Source organism: Salminus brasiliensis, chromosome 1, assembly GCF_030463535.1.
Source record: "Salminus brasiliensis chromosome 1, fSalBra1.hap2, whole genome shotgun sequence".
Classification (NCBI taxonomy): Eukaryota; Metazoa; Chordata; class Actinopteri; order Characiformes; family Bryconidae; genus Salminus; species Salminus brasiliensis.
Genome location: NC_132878.1, coordinates 13,572,880 through 13,590,301, shown reverse-complemented (window position 1 = coordinate 13,590,301; position 17,422 = coordinate 13,572,880). Strand labels below are relative to the sequence as shown.

Genomic DNA, 17,422 nt, shown 5'->3' with positions numbered 1-17,422 from the left:
TGTACATGTAATTCATTATTTAGTTAATTAACTATTTTATACTAAAGCTGAGGAATAGGGCGTATAATAGGGCCAGGGTTGAATTTAGCAATTAATTAACTCAAACACTAAAACCAACTGATCAACTTATACTATTGTTAGTGGTTCATCATAATCAAGGTAAAATGTGATATTGATTTGAGGCCATATTGCCCAGCACTAGGTGGAGGGTTTAAATGTCTTAGGGAATTGCATTTTGTTGTTTAAAATCAATAAATAATTTTTTTTTTTTATAAGTGTAATTTAATAATGTCCTGGTGTTCTTGAGCCATATTCAAAGACACGTGTGAGGCTTGAAAACATGTTGTATTTTATTGTGTGCTGCATCAATCACCTTAGTACAACTTTCACCCACTAAAATGTCTTTAAAATCAGCAGGACGGAAAGCAAACTCAATACACATGCATTTGTGATTCTCTCCATGAAAACCACAGGTTTATACAGGCTCGCACAAATGATCTGTATGAACAGTAAGAGGTTGATTTCCTTCAAGGAGTGCATTCATTTGTTTTGATTCACGTTAGTGAAACGCCAAACAATTCTGCTAAATAAATACAGCATAAGCAATCAGACCGCCACTGCTGGATGAGCTACTGTGAGCGGAGGTAGTTGAACCAATAGAACAGAGCTGACTACAACCAAATCCAGAAAATTAAATTCAGCTAAAATGTTTGGGTTTTTTTTTTTATGTAAAAACTAAATAACATAACCATTATAAGAAAATGCACGATATAAATCTGATTCTGATATCATACAACTCTGTCACAGTCTATTTTAATTTGATTTGATTTTACTTTTACTTTGTTTCTGTTTGATTAGGGCAAGCAGCTCCCTCTGTTGGGGAAAACAAGTACAAGTACAAATTGACTCCACCCGTATGGCTTCCTGTTGGGGGAGTATTTAGTGACCTAGATACTCCTCTCTAAACCCAGCAGCACTCCAGCTGAACTTGCAGACGATATTTCAACTCTTTTCACAAACCTTCTGAAATGTAGCAATTACATGATTCATAATGATATACACCCTGACTTTCAGATGATGCAAACGTTTCACTTCTCTAATTTCTGCTACAGGCTCTTTTAAAGCATGTATTCAATCAGACAAGCTGAAATGAAAAAGGCAATTTTCAAAATTACCCATTTTTAAACCCAGTTTTCATTTAAACACTGTTGTCAAATATTATATTATATTTGTTCTATATAAAATATTTTCTGTACGAGCAAACATTATATTCCAGTTTGAGGCCTGCTGTGAAAAGTTCATTTTGGACGGAGCCAGTCTCATCCAATCTCTGTCAGAAGTTTGATTGTTTGACTCGCCACTGTCTCAGAATATCCTCTGCTGCTTTCAGGGTTGAGTCCTCCTGTTCAAAGCAAAGAAAAATATATGACAAATGAACTTAACAATGTTTTAAATAATAACAAATAGACTTACAACTATTGTCATCATCACCGCCAGACATCACTGAAAAACAACAACAAGGCCTATGTCTGTCTCTCGTGGCTTTACCCTCAAGTTTTAACTCTTTAAAAAAATTATGTCAATGTGAGAAGATAATGGGGGACATTTGGGGAAACGTGTTAGCTACTAGTGGTGTAACAAATCAAAAAACTCATTCTTAAGATGGTTCACAGTTTTTGAGTCTTTCCAAATAAAGGGAAGACAGAAGGAAGACAGAAAGCGTCCAGGTTTTTTTCTGTCCTGGCACCGAAGTGGTGGAACAAACTTCCCCTGGGTGTCGAACAGCAGAGTCGCTCGCTGTCTTTAAACGCAGACTGAAGACCCACCTCTTCCGAGAGTACTTAGGTGAAGAGTATTATGGTCTTCATATTGACTTGTGTTTAGTAGTGTCTAAGCTTAGAGGTATCTTTACATTTTTTACTACTAGAACTAGCTAAGGTTATTCTTAAGTAAACCGTGAAGCACTTTTGTAAGTCGCTCTGGATAAGAGTGTCTGCTAAATGCCAGACAGTAAAAGACAGTCATTTTAAAAGGATTTGTGTTACTGCTTCATTTGTAGTAGTGACTTTTATTTTGACACAGTCTGATATTTTGTTTGTACTTGTTATAGTTTGTACGTGTTTTGAAAGGGTCTGTTTGTTCATTTGTACTAGTGAACTTTATTCAGTCACGGTCTGTGTGTGATGCAGCAGTTGAGTGGAGCGAATGAGTGTCTCTCAAGCTAAATTTTTTAATCGTCTTTCATTTCATTCCACAGTAAAAGTTCAGCCCGTGTGCATATGAGACTTCCACAGCTCACATTAATAGAACTCTGCTCACCACTCACACACCAAAGCGATGTTGCTGCAGAGGTGTGGTTGTTTTATCCACATGCTCTGACGCACAGCTGCTTAGTCTGTATATTTTTACTGCATCTAGGTTGAGGCAATTATTACTGTAACAAGTAACAGCAGCAGTAAAACTGTATCAACACTTATGGTTAACACATGAATCACAAATTACCCACATACTAGATAGTAATATTTCTTAATTATAATAATAATATTTGATTATCATTTACTATTTCTTTTATTATTCTAATTATTTTAAATATGAATGAATCAAGTTACCTTCACAAAGCAGAACCTAATGTAGTTCTGGAAGTCACCTCTGTGTTCCGGGCTGTAGAATCCAGATACAGGGATGGTGGCCAAACCCTGAGGGCACATGCAGAACACTGAATTATAAATTTCACTATTAAAAATAAAAGGTTGTTATATTTTATAGTGAATGTGATTTACACATACCTTCTCTTTAATGAGCCATTTGACAAATCTGAAGTCATAGGGTTCATCCTTAGTGCTGGGATCATTCAGGTCAACCTCTACAGGGAAGGGCAGACACGCAAAACTGCTTGTTTATTATGTTTAGCTTGCTGTATCTTTAGCTAGCAGTATGCTCTATGCAGGCTAGTTGCTAACTTATGGTCACATCTCCAGTTTTTTGTGTAGTTATGGAAAAAAAACATTAATTGAACAGCTTCTGCCTTTTAGCTTCTGCAATTTATTCTTAATTTTATCTAATTTTTACCTAATTTTCTAACCCAATTTGGAAGGCCAATTACCCAATCCCCATTCCTTTTAACCTCTTCATATCACTAGCAGTGCCCCCAATACCCCCAATAGCATGTCTCCTCTAACACATATGAAGCCAGCCAACAGCTCTTTTCGAACTGCTGCTGATGCAGCATCGCTAGGTAGGAAGCGCACTCCGAGGAAAACGTGGATTCTAAATAGAGAGAAATTTACCCCTGAATGTTCATTTCAATTCTGAACAAGTTTCAGTATACTTCTACTGCAAAGCGCAGACATAAAGCTTACTCAGATCGGATATGTCCGTGATCATGAAGTATCCACCCTGGGGCATAATAGGCTCCAGACCCACACTCCTTAGGCACTCGGCCAGCCTGAGGCGTTTAGTGTGTAGTTGGGCAGGTAACTGTTTGAAGTAGCTCTCCTCTGTGCCAAACGTATCATATTCCTTCTGAAAGCCCACTGCAACAGCCTCCTGCAGAACATCCATAAGTGCATTTACACTGTATACTATATGGACAAAAGTATTGAGACACTTGTTCATTCATTGTTTTATCTGAAATCAAGGGTATTACATTAAAAAAATGATCCTGTTTATTATTTTGTAACTGTCCATACCATCATTCCAAAGAACAAAGTTCCACTGCTCCACAGCTCAATGCAGGGGGGCTTTATTTCCCTCTAGCCCACGCCTGGCATTAGGCATCTGCTCCAAAGAGTCCTGTTCTAATGGCAATATTTCTCTACAGAGACTAGACAAGTTGTGTGCGCATTTCCATATCTGTGTCAGCATTGGGTGCAACTTTAAGCAGCTGAATGCATTTATTAGAAGTAGTGTCCACAAACACTTTGTAAAATGTTTTACTAATGTCAAACATATAGTAAATGTTTTATTCTGAGGGTAAAGGTGCTCCATCGGATACTTTCGGGATGCAATTAACTCCTCACAGCCATGCTCAAGAATCTAACAGAAAGCCTTCCCTGGACAGTAGAGTTACTTCAACAAAAACAGGAAAAACTTTCTAATACCCTTGATTTCAGAAGAAACAATGAATGAGCAGGTGTCCCAATACTTTTGTCTATATAGTGTATCTAACAACCTAATTCAATACATGGTGATAGCAAATAAAGTACAAACATGAACACAACTGACTCCTTGCTGGTATGCAACCAGGGACTTGCAAAAGTAAACCGCCAAAAGTCTTAAGTATGTGTCTTTATGCAGTTTATGCACATGTGTTTTACCTGAGCAGCAGTGGCACAGTGGTACACAGAGTTTTGATGGACAGTTTTCAGGTGCTTTATGATGTGTCCTGGTCCCATTGCCCAGCCCACCTAAAACAAAGGTTTTTGGAATCATTAGTACAACTGAGAGGCTAGAGTCTCAGTAATCAAACTAATTGAATCCAAGTTGTGTCGCTATTATTGAATGTCTTTTTCCACAATATTTCCTGAAATTTAATCATCAATTTCTGTCTACTAGTTGGGAGTCTTACTATCACACAATGCCACACAATACCAGTACAGACACCTGCACTAGAGTCATGCTGGGTGATGGAAGAGAGTGAGTGCTATCCTGTTCCCCTAAGGAGAGAACTCCTGGCCATGGATGGTGGTGATCTCCTGATGATAGAGCCAACACTTACATAGCTGTGCAACTCGATATCTCTCTTAATCAAATCCATCATTATTCATCAGTATAATTGTTGCCGTATCTGAAGCAATTTATCATATACATCAACCTCCAATGTTGTTCTGATGTTGTGAGACAGTTTCATTAATCCAAAAACCAAACTTTAAACTAAGAACGCACAGCAACTTTAAGAAACGTCATTTCGTACCTTCCATCCTGTGGCGCTGAAGGTCTTTCCTGCACTTCCAATAGTGACTGTGCGCTCCCACATGCCTGGAAGGCTAGCTAGAAAGGGAACACAGATCCACCAGTCTAACTCATGGGTGTTACAATGAATTAACTGAATATAATAATAAATGTAGTAATTTTATAATCAATTATAACTTGGCACATTTCATAACATACATAAAATTGCATCGTAGATCACCTTGATAAACATAGTGGTTATGGTTAATATATTCTCATTACCGTTAACTGCAACCTTAACCTTAGATAGATATTACCTTACCTTCTGCAACCCATATCAGCACAGCACTGGCTACTAAGTTCCAGTCCGTTTTGTTTTGATGATCTATCTCAGGTGGATAGTCAGGGAAAGGTATTTCTGTTTTAACTGTGATATGCTGGTGTGATTAACTTCGTGAACCTAAAATCGGCTTCACTGTTCATCCGACATATACATATGTCCAGTGGTCCCAACGTGCGAGCATCCTTCTCCCACTGCTATACGTGCAATTTGGCTGAGAGATTTGTCATGAGAATAAGGCCCAAAGAGACATCAATCGTGTCACTGCCCCACCCGGAAAATGATCTGAGCACGGTACAATAACAAACTACTAACTACTACAAACAAACAGAACTAGTTGCCTCATATAAATTAATTTAATGTTAATGTGCGTCATGCCCCTCCTCCAGCGGAAATGATGTGAGAAATCGAATCACAAGTGGTCACATGAGACCCATTTAAAATGACAGGTGTGAACGGCTATGCATTTTGTCAGTGATTTGTGATTGGATCACCCGAGCTGAATAATATTAACAGGTGTGAACGGGGCCTAGGAGTTCCGACCAAAAAGAACCATTGGTTTGTTTTAAATAAACGCTCAAATGAATGAGGCCATTTTATTGTATTGTGAGAAGTTAAATAGTTAAGTGTATTGGCAAGAGTTTGCCCATAGTTCTGTACGTTGTTATGTTAACACACTGCATTTCACACCTTAACATGAACTTGCCTGATCAGGCAAGTGATTTTATTGTGCAACATTGCATTTTACTTGCTCTGGGCAAATCTGGGAATCGTTATTGTTGAACCGACTGCAAAAAGGCTGCTCACCTATTTTAATATGCTGTGATCCATCATACGTAAGCCATTCATACACCTCGTCACTGATGCAAATTATATCATGCTTTATGCACAAGTCGGCTATCATCTGCAGCTCATCCCTTTGGAAAACCTGCCAAACAGGAGTAGAGAGAAATTACTGGTGTAGATTAAAATATCACATACAGCCAGATCACAATTTTACCTGTTTCGGTATGGTATTATACAATAGAAAAACTTACAGAATTTCAAACATACCTTGCCCAATGGGTTATTGGGGGTGTTGATGACAATGGCTTTTGTGCGAGGACTGAATTTACTGGCTAGCTCTTCAGGACATAATACCCAATCAGCACTAGACAAACCTGGACCAGTGGATTTTCTCTGCGAACATGCAGAAGTTTATTTTTCTAGAGAAATGTACAAACTGTGTACAAATTAGATAAATATCAAATTAGTTATACAGGGATCCCTCACAGGTTTAAGAGGTATGTAGACAGGTGTTCCTCCTCCCATCATCACCATGGGCTGATAGCAGTCAAAAAAGGGCTCCACAATGATCACCTGACCCAGAGACCAAACATGAAAAGGAGAGGATGGAAATTTTGAGTACCAGGCCAGTCTAACAGGCCATGATGATCTATTCTGTTAAATTTCATAAAGGACATAGTTTCACAATTTCCACAAACCTTGAAGAACTTACCTCATCACCCTCATTAAGCAGAGCCTGAAACGTGCAGAAAAGAGCCTGATAGGCTCCCACAGCAATCAGGAAGTCCTCCATTGCATCAATTTCCCTTCCCACAATCCTCCCAAAGAACTTAGCAAGGATCTTAACAAGAGGTGGATGGCCCTGTGGGTCACATTGCATTGCACTTTTCTCAGTAAAACTAACAGTAGAGGCATGTTACTTACATTGTAGTATAATTACACTTTTTTTATTAAATGCAAAAGACCTGGCTTGTAACGCCACTGTGGGTGCGTCCCAATTGCGTAACAGACACATAACATATAAAGGTATATATTTCATATTTATCTTAATAGCGAGGGTTTGGGGTTGTTTGTACCAACATTATTAACATATTATGAACATACTAATCCATTTTGCAGTATCAGGACATAATGAAGCCAACATACACCATATGGACAAAAGTACTGGGACATATGCGCATTTATTGTTTCTATCTAAATCAAGGCTATTAAAAAAAAAAAAAAAAAAAGGTTATTCTACCTTTTTTGGGAGTTTTTATTGCATTCAGCATCAAAAGCATTAGTGAGGTCAGGATGCTGGATGATCACCACCCCACCTCATTCCCAACTCATCCCAAAAGTATTGGATGGAGCACCATCATTCCAGAGAAAACAGTTCCACTGCTCCACAGCTCAATGCTGGGGGACCTTATACCCCTCTAGCCCACACCTGGCATTAAGCATGGTGTCAAAAGGTTCATGTTTATCTGCTCCAGAGAGTCTTATTCTATTGGCAGTACAACTGTACAGGGACCAGACAAGCTGTGTGTGAGTGTGCGCACTTGCACATCTGTGTCAGCCATGGGTGCAGCTTAAAGTAGTTGAATGCATTAATTACAAGGGGTGTTCACAAACTTTTGGGCATATAATTTACGTTGGTCTACTGCAGCCACCACTCATCATTTTATTTTTTTGCATTATTTTATTATTATTTATTATAAAACTGACTATAGACATACACACACACACAAAAAAAACTGACTAATAATATATATATATATATATATATATATATATATATATATATAATTACATACTCGCAATTGGGACACACCTGCTAGCAAAAAAATCTCTAGCTTCAAAAAAATGACAGTACTCTTGTAGTTTTTAATACTTGTAGCTTTTCACAGCTTCTACCTTCAGAATACATTAACTGAATAGCGGTTTACTTTAAAACAGACCAAGCAGTACTGCAGCACCATTGTAAGCAGCAGGTACGACTGTTTACAACAGATACTTAGAGTTAAATGGTTAAATTTCTCATTCAGGCTGGAGTGACTATTTATGAAACAATGTCTTACGAAGGCTCGTGTGTACTGGTGCATGGAGACACCTCCATTTATGGCATTGCAGAAAGCCTCTCGGATGAAGCTAGGAGGAGAGAAGTCGGGGAAGCCCTGACCCAGGTTCACCACCTTATACTCAGCAGCCATTTGTGTGAATTCCACCCTAGCAGACATGTGTACAAATGTTTGTGAATAGACAAAAAAACAAGAGCTAAGCTTCACTGAACAGGATATATCAACACAATCTGTATAGCAACCATCAAATGTTCATATATATTGGTAAACTATGTCTAAAAGTATCCAGACACCCTTTAGTGATTTTTATTGAGCTACTTTAAGGTGCACTCATTCAGTTTAGTTGTACACGCACATTCCCACAGCTTGTATAATCATTATAGAAAAGCTGTGTGAGAAATGCAGAATAGGACACTACAGAGCAGCTCTGCATGAGCCTTCAGGTGAAGTTTGAGTAGCAGAAGCTTTTTTTTAACCAACATCATTAATCAGTACATGCCCTCACTGATGCTTGTGGCTGAATACAATTAAACCACACAGTAATGTTCCATCATTTCTAGTGTATAGTCTTTTTACAAGACATGGGGCTCTAATACATTTAGTAATACCTTTGATTTCAGATGAAAGGCTGGATGAGAAGGTGTCTGCAAACTTTTGGACATATACTGTGTTCATTTAGTACACAGTAACCCAAGTTAGGGTCGAGCCATGCTGGATTATACACAGGTGTGGTCTGGTGAACTAAAAATCATAATTATATGGTGCAGGTCAATAATTACCAAATGTTCTTGTCGACTCCCTCAAGCCTTCGAGTGTGTAACTCACGAGCCATGACTGACTAAATAAGAAGAACAAAAAGTGAAACCTTCTGTCTGAGGTTAAATCAGCTGAGCCTCATGGTTAAAAAAAACCTTTAGAGACATATCCTGTTCCCAAAGTTTAAGAAATTATTATCTAGATTTAATAACTTGTTCACTCAACTTACCAATCCTTTCCCTCAGTTTAATAAATAGTTTTATAGTTTAATAGTAATAAACTGTTCCCATAATTTAATACATTTTTATCCAAGATAATAAACCGTTCCCTCAATGTAAAAATCCTTTGCCTCAATTTAATAAATCGTTTCCTCAATTTAACAATTTAACGATCCATTCCCTCAGTTTAATTAATCACTACTTCAATTTAACGATCCATTCCCTCAGTTTAATTAATCACTACTTCAATTTAACGATCCATTCCCTCAGTTTAATTAATCACTACTTCAATTTAACGATCCATTCCCTCAGTTTAATTAATCACTACTTCAATTTACCGATCCATTCCCTCAGTTTAATTAATCACTACTTCAATTTAACGATCCATTCCCTCGGTTTAATTAATCACTACTTCAATTTACCGATCCATTCCCTCAGTTTAATTAATCACTACTTCAATTTAACGATCCATTCCCTCAGTTTAATTAATCACTACTTCAATTTAACGATCCATTCCCTCAGTTTAATTAATTATTCCCTCAGTTTAATAAATTGTTCCCTCAGTTTAATTAATTCTTTCTTCAGGACACACATATGAGTTTCCTCAGGGGCTTTTGTATAAATGATATCAGAGATATATTTTCACCTGAGACACACTCACCTTATTCTGACAGCTTGTGAGAACTACTGATCTTTTCCAAAGAGAAGCCAAATTCAGCACTGGTCGTCTCAGCATACCAGGAGCACCTTCAAAGAGAGGAAACGTGGATTTCTGAAATGAAACACAGTTATGTGTCGACTATCAATGGAGAGGTCAACTCTTCTCACACACACACACACACACACACACACACACACACACACACAGCCAGTATTAGCAACCTTTCAGTACATTCAGTCAGAAGCGAAACCTTCTGTCAGGCTTGTCACTTATGTTTACAAACACACATAAGCAAAGATGGCAGGCTGGCAGGCTGGCGTCCTCCCTAGGCATAATTCAGAACCATGTTTACCGGAGGAAAGCTCCCAGACACTGTCTGCACTTCACTGGCTATGAGGCTTACATTCCCTTCAGCTGAGGATGGTCACAGTCACACATTACAGCTTCGACACTCCCCCTGAACCTTGAAACTTGGCTGGGTTCAAAAACACACACACACACACACACACACACACACAATCCGCATTAAACAAATAAACACTCTGCTGTTACTGGTACTACTACTACTACTATGTTGACTTACTTTTTAGTGAGGCAGTGTTTGGGTTTGGACGCACTCCTGCTTTAAGACTTCCTGTGGAGGCGGAGAAAGACGAAGGGCCGCGTCCCAATATGTGTCCTCATTTCCTAGAAGACTTCTGAGTGTTCTGAGTAACACTACGAGAGCTTGCGGTCTAGAACGGCCCAGAAGGGTGGAGCAGGATTCATGCATGCGTTAGCAATGAGGTCTAGGCCACAGGCGCGACACTACGCAAGTACTTGCAGGCTTTGTAGGACACAAGTGCATGTGTTGGTATGCGGCCTAGATTTACTAAGCTCCATAAGCTGAGCGGTCATTCCGTGCTAACTCAACCTTTTTGTTTAAAATATGATTTCATGTTTAGTTAGTTTAGATAATGTGCTATAACTTTATTCTTTTTCATTTTTTAACCATTGTTTTAATTTTTTTTTTTAATCTCAGAATGAGGTTGGTGTGGTACTGAGGCCCTTAAGTATCACAGGAAGGTATCAAGAAAACATAACACTTTAATTAATATGTAATAATTTGTTAATTTAATAAATTACTCCCTCAATCTAAATGCATGTTTTATTAAATTGATGGGAAAAAAAATATTACATTGATGTGTTTAATTGAGGGAATTCATTTTCTAACCCTTATTTAACTAGGGTAGTCACATTGCTGTTAAAATACCCTTTTACAAGTAAGCCCTGGCCAAGACAGCAGCACACACTCACAGAGACACACCCTAAATAATCACAAACAGGGAAGAGATACACATACACACAAATTCACTTTAACAAAAGCAAACATATGTATAAAGATTTGGGACAGCTAATATAAATTCATTCAAATAAATAAACCGCTCCTAAAAAAAAATCTAAAATCTTTCGATTCTGTTATTACATTTAACAAACAGATGGTTAATTTGATTGATTTGTTTTTTACCATGGTACTTTTTTTAGGGCTTCATAGTGTAGCATAGTGGCACAATACTGCTCTCCCTGTGGCAGTACCAGGGTTTGATCGTCTACTTGTGTAACATGATTCAAATGTAAGTTGCTCTGGATAAGAGTATCAGTTGTGTATGTTCTTTAATACTAAGTTCAGCAATAACCTGCATGTAGAACGGCTAAACCGAGTTGAAATATTAATTAGGTACAAATCAAACCAAGGGCTGCCAGTGATTTTGAGCCCATGAAAATACATTAGACTGGGCCCACAACTCTAACAGTTCCAAAATTGACTTTTTTAGTTTCATGCTCAAATATTTCTATTAGAGGTTAATTTTATTGAGATGTGAATTCATTTGGGTAACAGATCGTTCTCAGCAGTCACACTGACACGATACGAGAGAATCAGGCATACTAGCCTGCATCATTGCTAGGCCCACCACTCAAAATGTATTGTTACATGTAAGGAATTTAGCAGACGATCTTATCCAGAGTGACTTACAAAATTGCTTCACTGTTTACTCAGAAAATACCCTTAGCTAGTTTGTATGGCCCAGAATACAGAAGATACCTTAAGCTAGATGCTGCCAAATACAAAAGTCGTGAGCATGTTAAATTTTTCATTTACAGACCCCGGTTCATAGAGGCCCACTGCCATGCACATTTCTGTGTTTTACAGATTTGACACACCCACTTTAACTCAGTAAGGACTTGTTGATGAGTTGATTAGCTAGGTCGGTGTGCTGGAAGAAGTGAAAGCACTAATATGTGCTGGACAGTGGTCCCTCATGGTCAGGTTTGAAGACCACTGCGTTAGTCTGAGACAGCCAGCATTCCCCAAGGCAGTCTGAAAAAGTCTGATTCTGCATGCGGTTTATATAGCTTCCTTCTCTGGACTTCTGAACAAAGGTTACTCCTGCACATATTTTTGTTGACTAATATGGTCGATTTAGTTCTGCTTGTATCCAATCAAAAAAGTGCTTTTAGTTGATGTACTTCTCAGCCAGCGACACCTAGATACAAATCTGCCTTGGCTGTACCTTTAAAATACATTCATTACAAGGGGTGATTAAAGCATACTTTTAAAAATATGCTGACATCCATAAACCTGGGAAGCCCCAATTGTACATGTCCTTGGTGTAGCATGTGTCTGCCGGGGTGTATTCAGACGAGCTTCACTTTTCCTTCCTCCCAGATCAGACACCCAGCGTCTACAGGTTTTTGATTTTAATATTCCCCTCGTAAATCTGAAGGTCCAGATTTTTATTAAATTGTCACCCTACTAATTTTTCAGGCTGGACAACACTAGCTAGCTCATCCTAAAGTCTGGCTGCTCACAAACATTTTAAACACCAACAACAGCTGGTCAAAAACAAAGTAACAGTGAATAAGGTAGAAGGGTATGTGATTAAACATCTAGCAGACCAATAATCTAGGTTGACCACACTGGTATAAGGTGAAGGTATTTACTGAATTAGTTCCTAATCAGAATTAAACCCTAACGATTTCCAATCACAGTCAGAAACTGTTAAACACACTGAAAAATATTTATCAACTGTATAAGGAGCTGAACATTTGATGGGACATGCCAAGATACAGGCAGTCAAAATCAGCCATATTTTACAAAAATATTTCTTCCCACTGTCCCTGTCCTGGTTCTGGAGTAACCCTAAACGCAAGTCATGTCTTGTAGTTATTGTCTGTGGTATAAAACAGTAATTTTGGTCCAATTATGTATAATTAAAAACTAATAACCATGCAAATGAACATACTTTAGATGATATCTTTTGACATAACTTTACCAAAGACAAAGCTTGATCCATAAGTTGTATCTGCCCATTATCAGTAAAGCCTTTGTCAGTGGTTTCTAAGCCCAGACGGAACACACCACGTTTTGGTACACCTAACTCAATTCTGGACTGTTTTTGCGGTTTAAAAGTTTATAACCATGTAATTTGTTTGTTTCATTTGCAAGAACTTGTGCTAGAAAATGTTAATTTTTAAAATGTTAATCTAGAAAATGTTAATTTTTTAATGTTGTTGCAGAGGTCCAATATCAGTATTTGGGAACAAAAACATATGATAAACGATACATTTAGATGTGATGTTTTTTTAAAGTTATTTTTCAGGCTTTTAATTTTGTGAAAAAACAGGATTTTCATTTCATACTTTATGCAAGTATGATTCCACACAGTAATGAAGAGGGGTTCTTTGCCTTATAACAACAGCTATCCTTTGTTACTTTACAGAAATATGTTCATAAGGTTCTATGAAGAACCGTCTACTTTTTCCAGCAATGAGAAGAACCCTTTAACAACACAAGCATTCCAAGGATTCTTTGAGTTGACATGGTTCTCTATAGAACCATCACCTTTATTAAAAAACTCGATTCCAAACATTCGGATGGTAGTCTATGCAGTCGTAAGCAAAGGCTTGGAAACCCCTGTTCCAATAACCAGAAAATTCATCTGACATCTACAATAAACTTTTTAGAAAAAGTTCCTTTTTCTTTTCTTTTTTTTCCTTTTTCATTTTATGTAATATTTTTGTGGGGCCAAAACAGCACACAACTTACTTAATGTGCCAAATGCAACCTTTGTACCTGCCACACTTTACTTGTTTTACTTTTTCCCCAATCCCAAAAGGTCATACTTCTTTTCACTTAAATTAATCATGCATGAAATTAGACCAGAGATTCCCAAACCTTTGCCTTTAACTGCATATAAGTACACAGGGCCATGACACAACTTAATAAAAGTAAGATTCCTGGACTTTTTGCATGACCCAGTCAGTTACACTATATGGACAAAAGTATTGGGATTCCTACACATATCAGTGTCCCAAGACTTTATTCCATATAACATACTTCTACACCAAGTGAAAGCCATGATCATTCTGATGGATGTTTTTTATAGTTCCATTTCTCTCTCTGTCCTTTACTTCACTCAATCTCTGTCCTTGTGTGTCCCCATTTCTGCTTTCCTTCCATCTCTATAGAGCAGCCTTCTTTAGATCCTCAGGCAGCACTCTGCCCTTCTTCCTGGCCCTCTGTTTACGCTTATCCATCTTGCTGTCTTTCCGTTTCTGGATGTTCCTACGTCTCTTGTCCTGTCTCTGCTGCATCTTCTCCACCACAAGTTGGCTCCTCTCCGTCCACTTTTTCTTCCTCTGAGCCTTGCTCTTCTCCTTCCTCTTCAAGGAAGCCCGTAGAAGTTGCTCGTTGTCTTTGATCTTCATGCCCTCTGCCTTGTAGAGCATGTTAGTCCACTTCATCTTCTCTTCCTCCTTCTTGGCTTTCTCTTCGTCCTTCTCCCTCAACTCCTCGAGACGAGCCTTCCTAGCCTCGACTCGGGTCAAGAGCTGTTTGTAGTTCCTCCCTACAAGCGGCGTGAGGGTCCCTTTCACGTTCCTTTTCTTCTTCTTCTCCCTTAGTTTGGTGCCTTTGTCCACATAATCGGCCTCAACCTCCACCTTGTTGAAGACAATTGTGCTTGTGTCCTTTTTGGCAGTTTTGGTTTCAGCACAATTGGACTGAGGCGTTAACACTACGGCGGGCTTGCTTTCTTCTTCTGCCACTGTTGAAGCACTCTGAGCCTTTTTCATACGGAACTCTTTCCTTTTCCTCTTTTTGCGCTCTCTCTCCTGTTTCCGCTTTGCTCGTCTTTTCTGCACTTCCTCGGAAGAGGGATCCTTCGGAGGACCCTAAAGTGAGACAATTAGAGTCAAGGCTTAAAATATACAAGTAGAAGATACAAAATAGAAGCTAAATGAACAGTATGAATAGTACTTATTAAATTGGGGATTTGATTAAGAGATTATGATTAAGATAAACGTCTAGTGCCGTAAATACAGAATCATGGTTATCCTCGATCAGTAAAGCCAGGAATGATTCTTTCCCCAAGTCTTGACTTCTCTCAAGTCCAAAAAAATCCCTCCTAATAGCAACTGAAAGACATGGGCTTCTCCTCCACTGATGCAGACAATTCACTGCCTCTTCAACAAAAAGTAAAAATGGAAAAGATGTATGTGTTGATGTACTTTTTCATGTGGAAAGGAAAAATCTGATCTCTTCTGGATACACTGTGGACACAATGGAAAACGTGCAAATGGGTACCAGTCACCAGTATATATTCAGATATGAATGGCAAAAATTACAATATTTGTGTCCAGGCTCTGTTTCTTACTTAGGAGTAAAATACAGATTGTAATCATGCAAACAGACATTAGCGATTTATCAAAATGATAAATCCTGCCATGCTGCCTGCCAACAGCAGCTGAAACCCGAGAGAGCACAAATGACCTCACGCTCTCTCGCCACACATCACATCAGTGTAATGCTTGCTGGCACAACCATCTGCTCACTGATGCATCAGAGCTGGCACTTTCCTCTGAGCATACTGGTTGCCTGGTGATGTTGCATTGGTGGCTGCTTGCGTATGTGTCTGAAGCATTACATGTGAGAGGTGCAGAGTACTAATGAGTGGGTTGGGTAACTGCCCAACTAAAAGTAGGGAGGAAAATTGTGGTAAACAAAGAAACAAAAATCAATTCTAAAGAGCTTCACAAAATGAAATAACTAATGAATATAATTCCATATGTTAAAATTACTAATCATAACGAGAAATTTATTGACACCTTCTAGCATGTCTAAATCTCATTTTTCAAAGTCAAAAGGGTGTTGTGTGTTCCTTTGTTTAATGTACCTGCCCACGGGACTCCTCAATCTTCTGGTGAAGTCGTTTCCTTAAAATATCCACGGCATTAAACTCCCCCTCTGACCTTGTACCTTGCAATTGAATGAAATTTGTTAATGAACATACTGGAGAAGTCCATACAGAAATCATTGCCTATCAATTTAAATTTACACTGTTTTACCTTCAGTCTTGTTCTGCACCTGATGCCCATTCTGAACTTTGGCCTGAGGAGCTTTCTGTTCTGTGATGGTCTGTTTCTGCGCTGCTTTCTGGATGGTCTTAGGGGCTGGCTTTTTGTCATTTGTGTTTAGGTTATTTCCTTTGGTAGGCTTCTGTTTCTTCTTTTGCTTTTTTTTAGGGGGACCACCTTCATCACCACCACCGTCACTACCAACACGGCCACGAAACGGAACTGAAAATAATATGAATAATAAAATGAGAGAAAAAAAAAAATGTCTTATGCTTAAAAGGTGCCTGTATTCACTTCACTGCCCTAATGGCACTACATTTCCTTTGTTAAGAGCAAACTGTACTTGTGGACCACCAGTAACCACCTTGTAGTGGCCTGCAGGGCTCTCAATGTGCCTGATCAAGAAAACTATGGGGTGTATCATTGTGGTTATTATGGTTAACACGTTTTCTATTAGGCAAAAATGTCATGCCGAATGGACCAGTAGGAACGCTCCAAATTACTTGGGATACAATGTTTTTTTCATTGATGCCCACTGGAAGTTAAAATTAATAAATAAATAAAAACATGTTGGCTTTTAATTACCAATTTAAGAGTATCTTCACACTTTTACAAACATGTCACCTTATTTAACAACCATTCTTTAAAAAAATCCATCTTGCTACATAGATTTCATGAAGACTCTGACATTTACCATTGTAAATTGGACTAATTTAATTAATTAATTGGACTTTTTGGTTGGACTTTTCTGAAGAAAGATCTATATATTCGTGTGATTACTTTGGCGACTAAGGCCCATGGTTCTTTAGGGAACCATAAGTGTTTCTTATATGGCTTTACCTAAAGCACCTTTTGGTAATAACACACAGGAACAGGGCCCTACCGTAGGGTTTGTGCCTAGGCTGATCAGTCTGGGAATGGCACACTTTTCGGGTCAGCTTCTCCAGGTAGTCGTACTTCGCTGCAAGGCTGGACATCTTTGCTGAAACTGGACAAAACACATAAAAAGTGAGAATCATGTAAAAGGTAGTTTCTAACCATGCACACTACACACTTCTGTCTTTATTTAGCTAGCTAGCTGCTTACCTTCGACGAGGCCAAACTTACGATCTCCAACACTTAATGAACAAGTGTCTTCCTGAGGTAATAAAAACAAGCAACCGTGTGAGACAACTTTGCGTCACATTATTTATTAATATTATTATTCTTCCACAGCTTAAACTTTCAGGTTTTAACGTGTGCACTGTCACAAAAACACAACGTGTTTCTGCAACAACAACTGCTCTAACTCCTGAACCATGTGTTTGACATCGCG

The 17,422-nt window shown here is 38.5% G+C and overlaps 2 protein-coding genes across 7 annotated transcripts; both read right to left on the bottom strand.

Annotated features, from left to right (window-relative positions):
• Positions 1 to 328: 328 nt before the first annotated feature.
• Positions 329 to 10,324, bottom strand: kyat1 (kynurenine aminotransferase 1). 6 transcript variants are annotated; one of them, XM_072672260.1, is made up of 15 exons: positions 10,295 to 10,324; positions 9,999 to 10,186; positions 9,712 to 9,797; positions 8,856 to 8,914; positions 8,077 to 8,224; positions 6,729 to 6,878; positions 6,503 to 6,589; positions 6,284 to 6,409; positions 6,038 to 6,158; positions 4,913 to 4,989; positions 4,317 to 4,406; positions 3,360 to 3,546; positions 2,787 to 2,863; positions 2,610 to 2,696; positions 329 to 1,402 (listed from the first exon to the last, which is right to left on the bottom strand). In XM_072672260.1, the coding sequence occupies exons 2-15, from the start codon at positions 10,042 to 10,044 to the stop codon at positions 1,334 to 1,336; spliced, it is 1,410 nt and encodes a 469-aa protein (XP_072528361.1). In that variant the 5' UTR covers positions 10,045 to 10,186; positions 10,295 to 10,324; the 3' UTR covers positions 329 to 1,333. The 6 variants fall into 6 exon arrangements, with proteins under 6 accessions (XP_072528361.1, XP_072528389.1, XP_072528380.1 ...); XM_072672288.1 differs by having other exon boundaries at positions 9,712 to 9,822; positions 10,064 to 10,186; XM_072672279.1 differs by having other exon boundaries at positions 10,064 to 10,186.
• Positions 10,325 to 14,055: 3,731 nt separating this feature from the next.
• Positions 14,056 to 17,395, bottom strand: surf6 (surfeit 6). Its single transcript, XM_072672175.1, has 5 exons — positions 17,194 to 17,395; positions 16,991 to 17,095; positions 16,099 to 16,329; positions 15,927 to 16,009; positions 14,056 to 14,925 (listed from the first exon to the last, which is right to left on the bottom strand). The coding sequence occupies exons 2-5, from the start codon at positions 17,082 to 17,084 to the stop codon at positions 14,215 to 14,217; spliced, it is 1,119 nt and encodes a 372-aa protein (XP_072528276.1). The 5' UTR covers positions 17,085 to 17,095; positions 17,194 to 17,395; the 3' UTR covers positions 14,056 to 14,214.
• Between the last annotated feature and the right edge of the window lie 27 nt (positions 17,396 to 17,422).

Bases quoted from the DNA above. Each gene is read 5' to 3' on its own strand.
- kyat1 (XM_072672260.1), bottom strand. From the start codon at position 10,044: ATGCCTAGGGAGGACGCCAGCCTGCCAGCCTGCCATCTTTGCTTAT. The intron at 9,798-9,998 runs GTGTGTTTGTAA...CTCTCTTTGAAG, and splicing joins AGCCTGCCATCTTTGCTTAT to GTGCTCCTGGTATGCTGAGA. The intron at 2,697-2,786 runs GTATGTGTAAAT...ATGTGCCCTCAG, and splicing joins AATGGCTCATTAAAGAGAAG to GGTTTGGCCACCATCCCTGT.
- surf6 (XM_072672175.1), bottom strand. From the start codon at position 17,084: ATGTCCAGCCTTGCAGCGAAGTACGACTACCTGGAGAAGCTGACCCGA. The intron at 16,330-16,990 runs GTAGGGCCCTGT...TATTATTTTCAG, and splicing joins GCCTAGGCACAAACCCTACG to TTCCGTTTCGTGGCCGTGTT. The intron at 14,926-15,926 runs GTACATTAAACA...GTCTCACTTTAG, and splicing joins TTGAGGAGTCCCGTGGGCAG to GGTCCTCCGAAGGATCCCTC.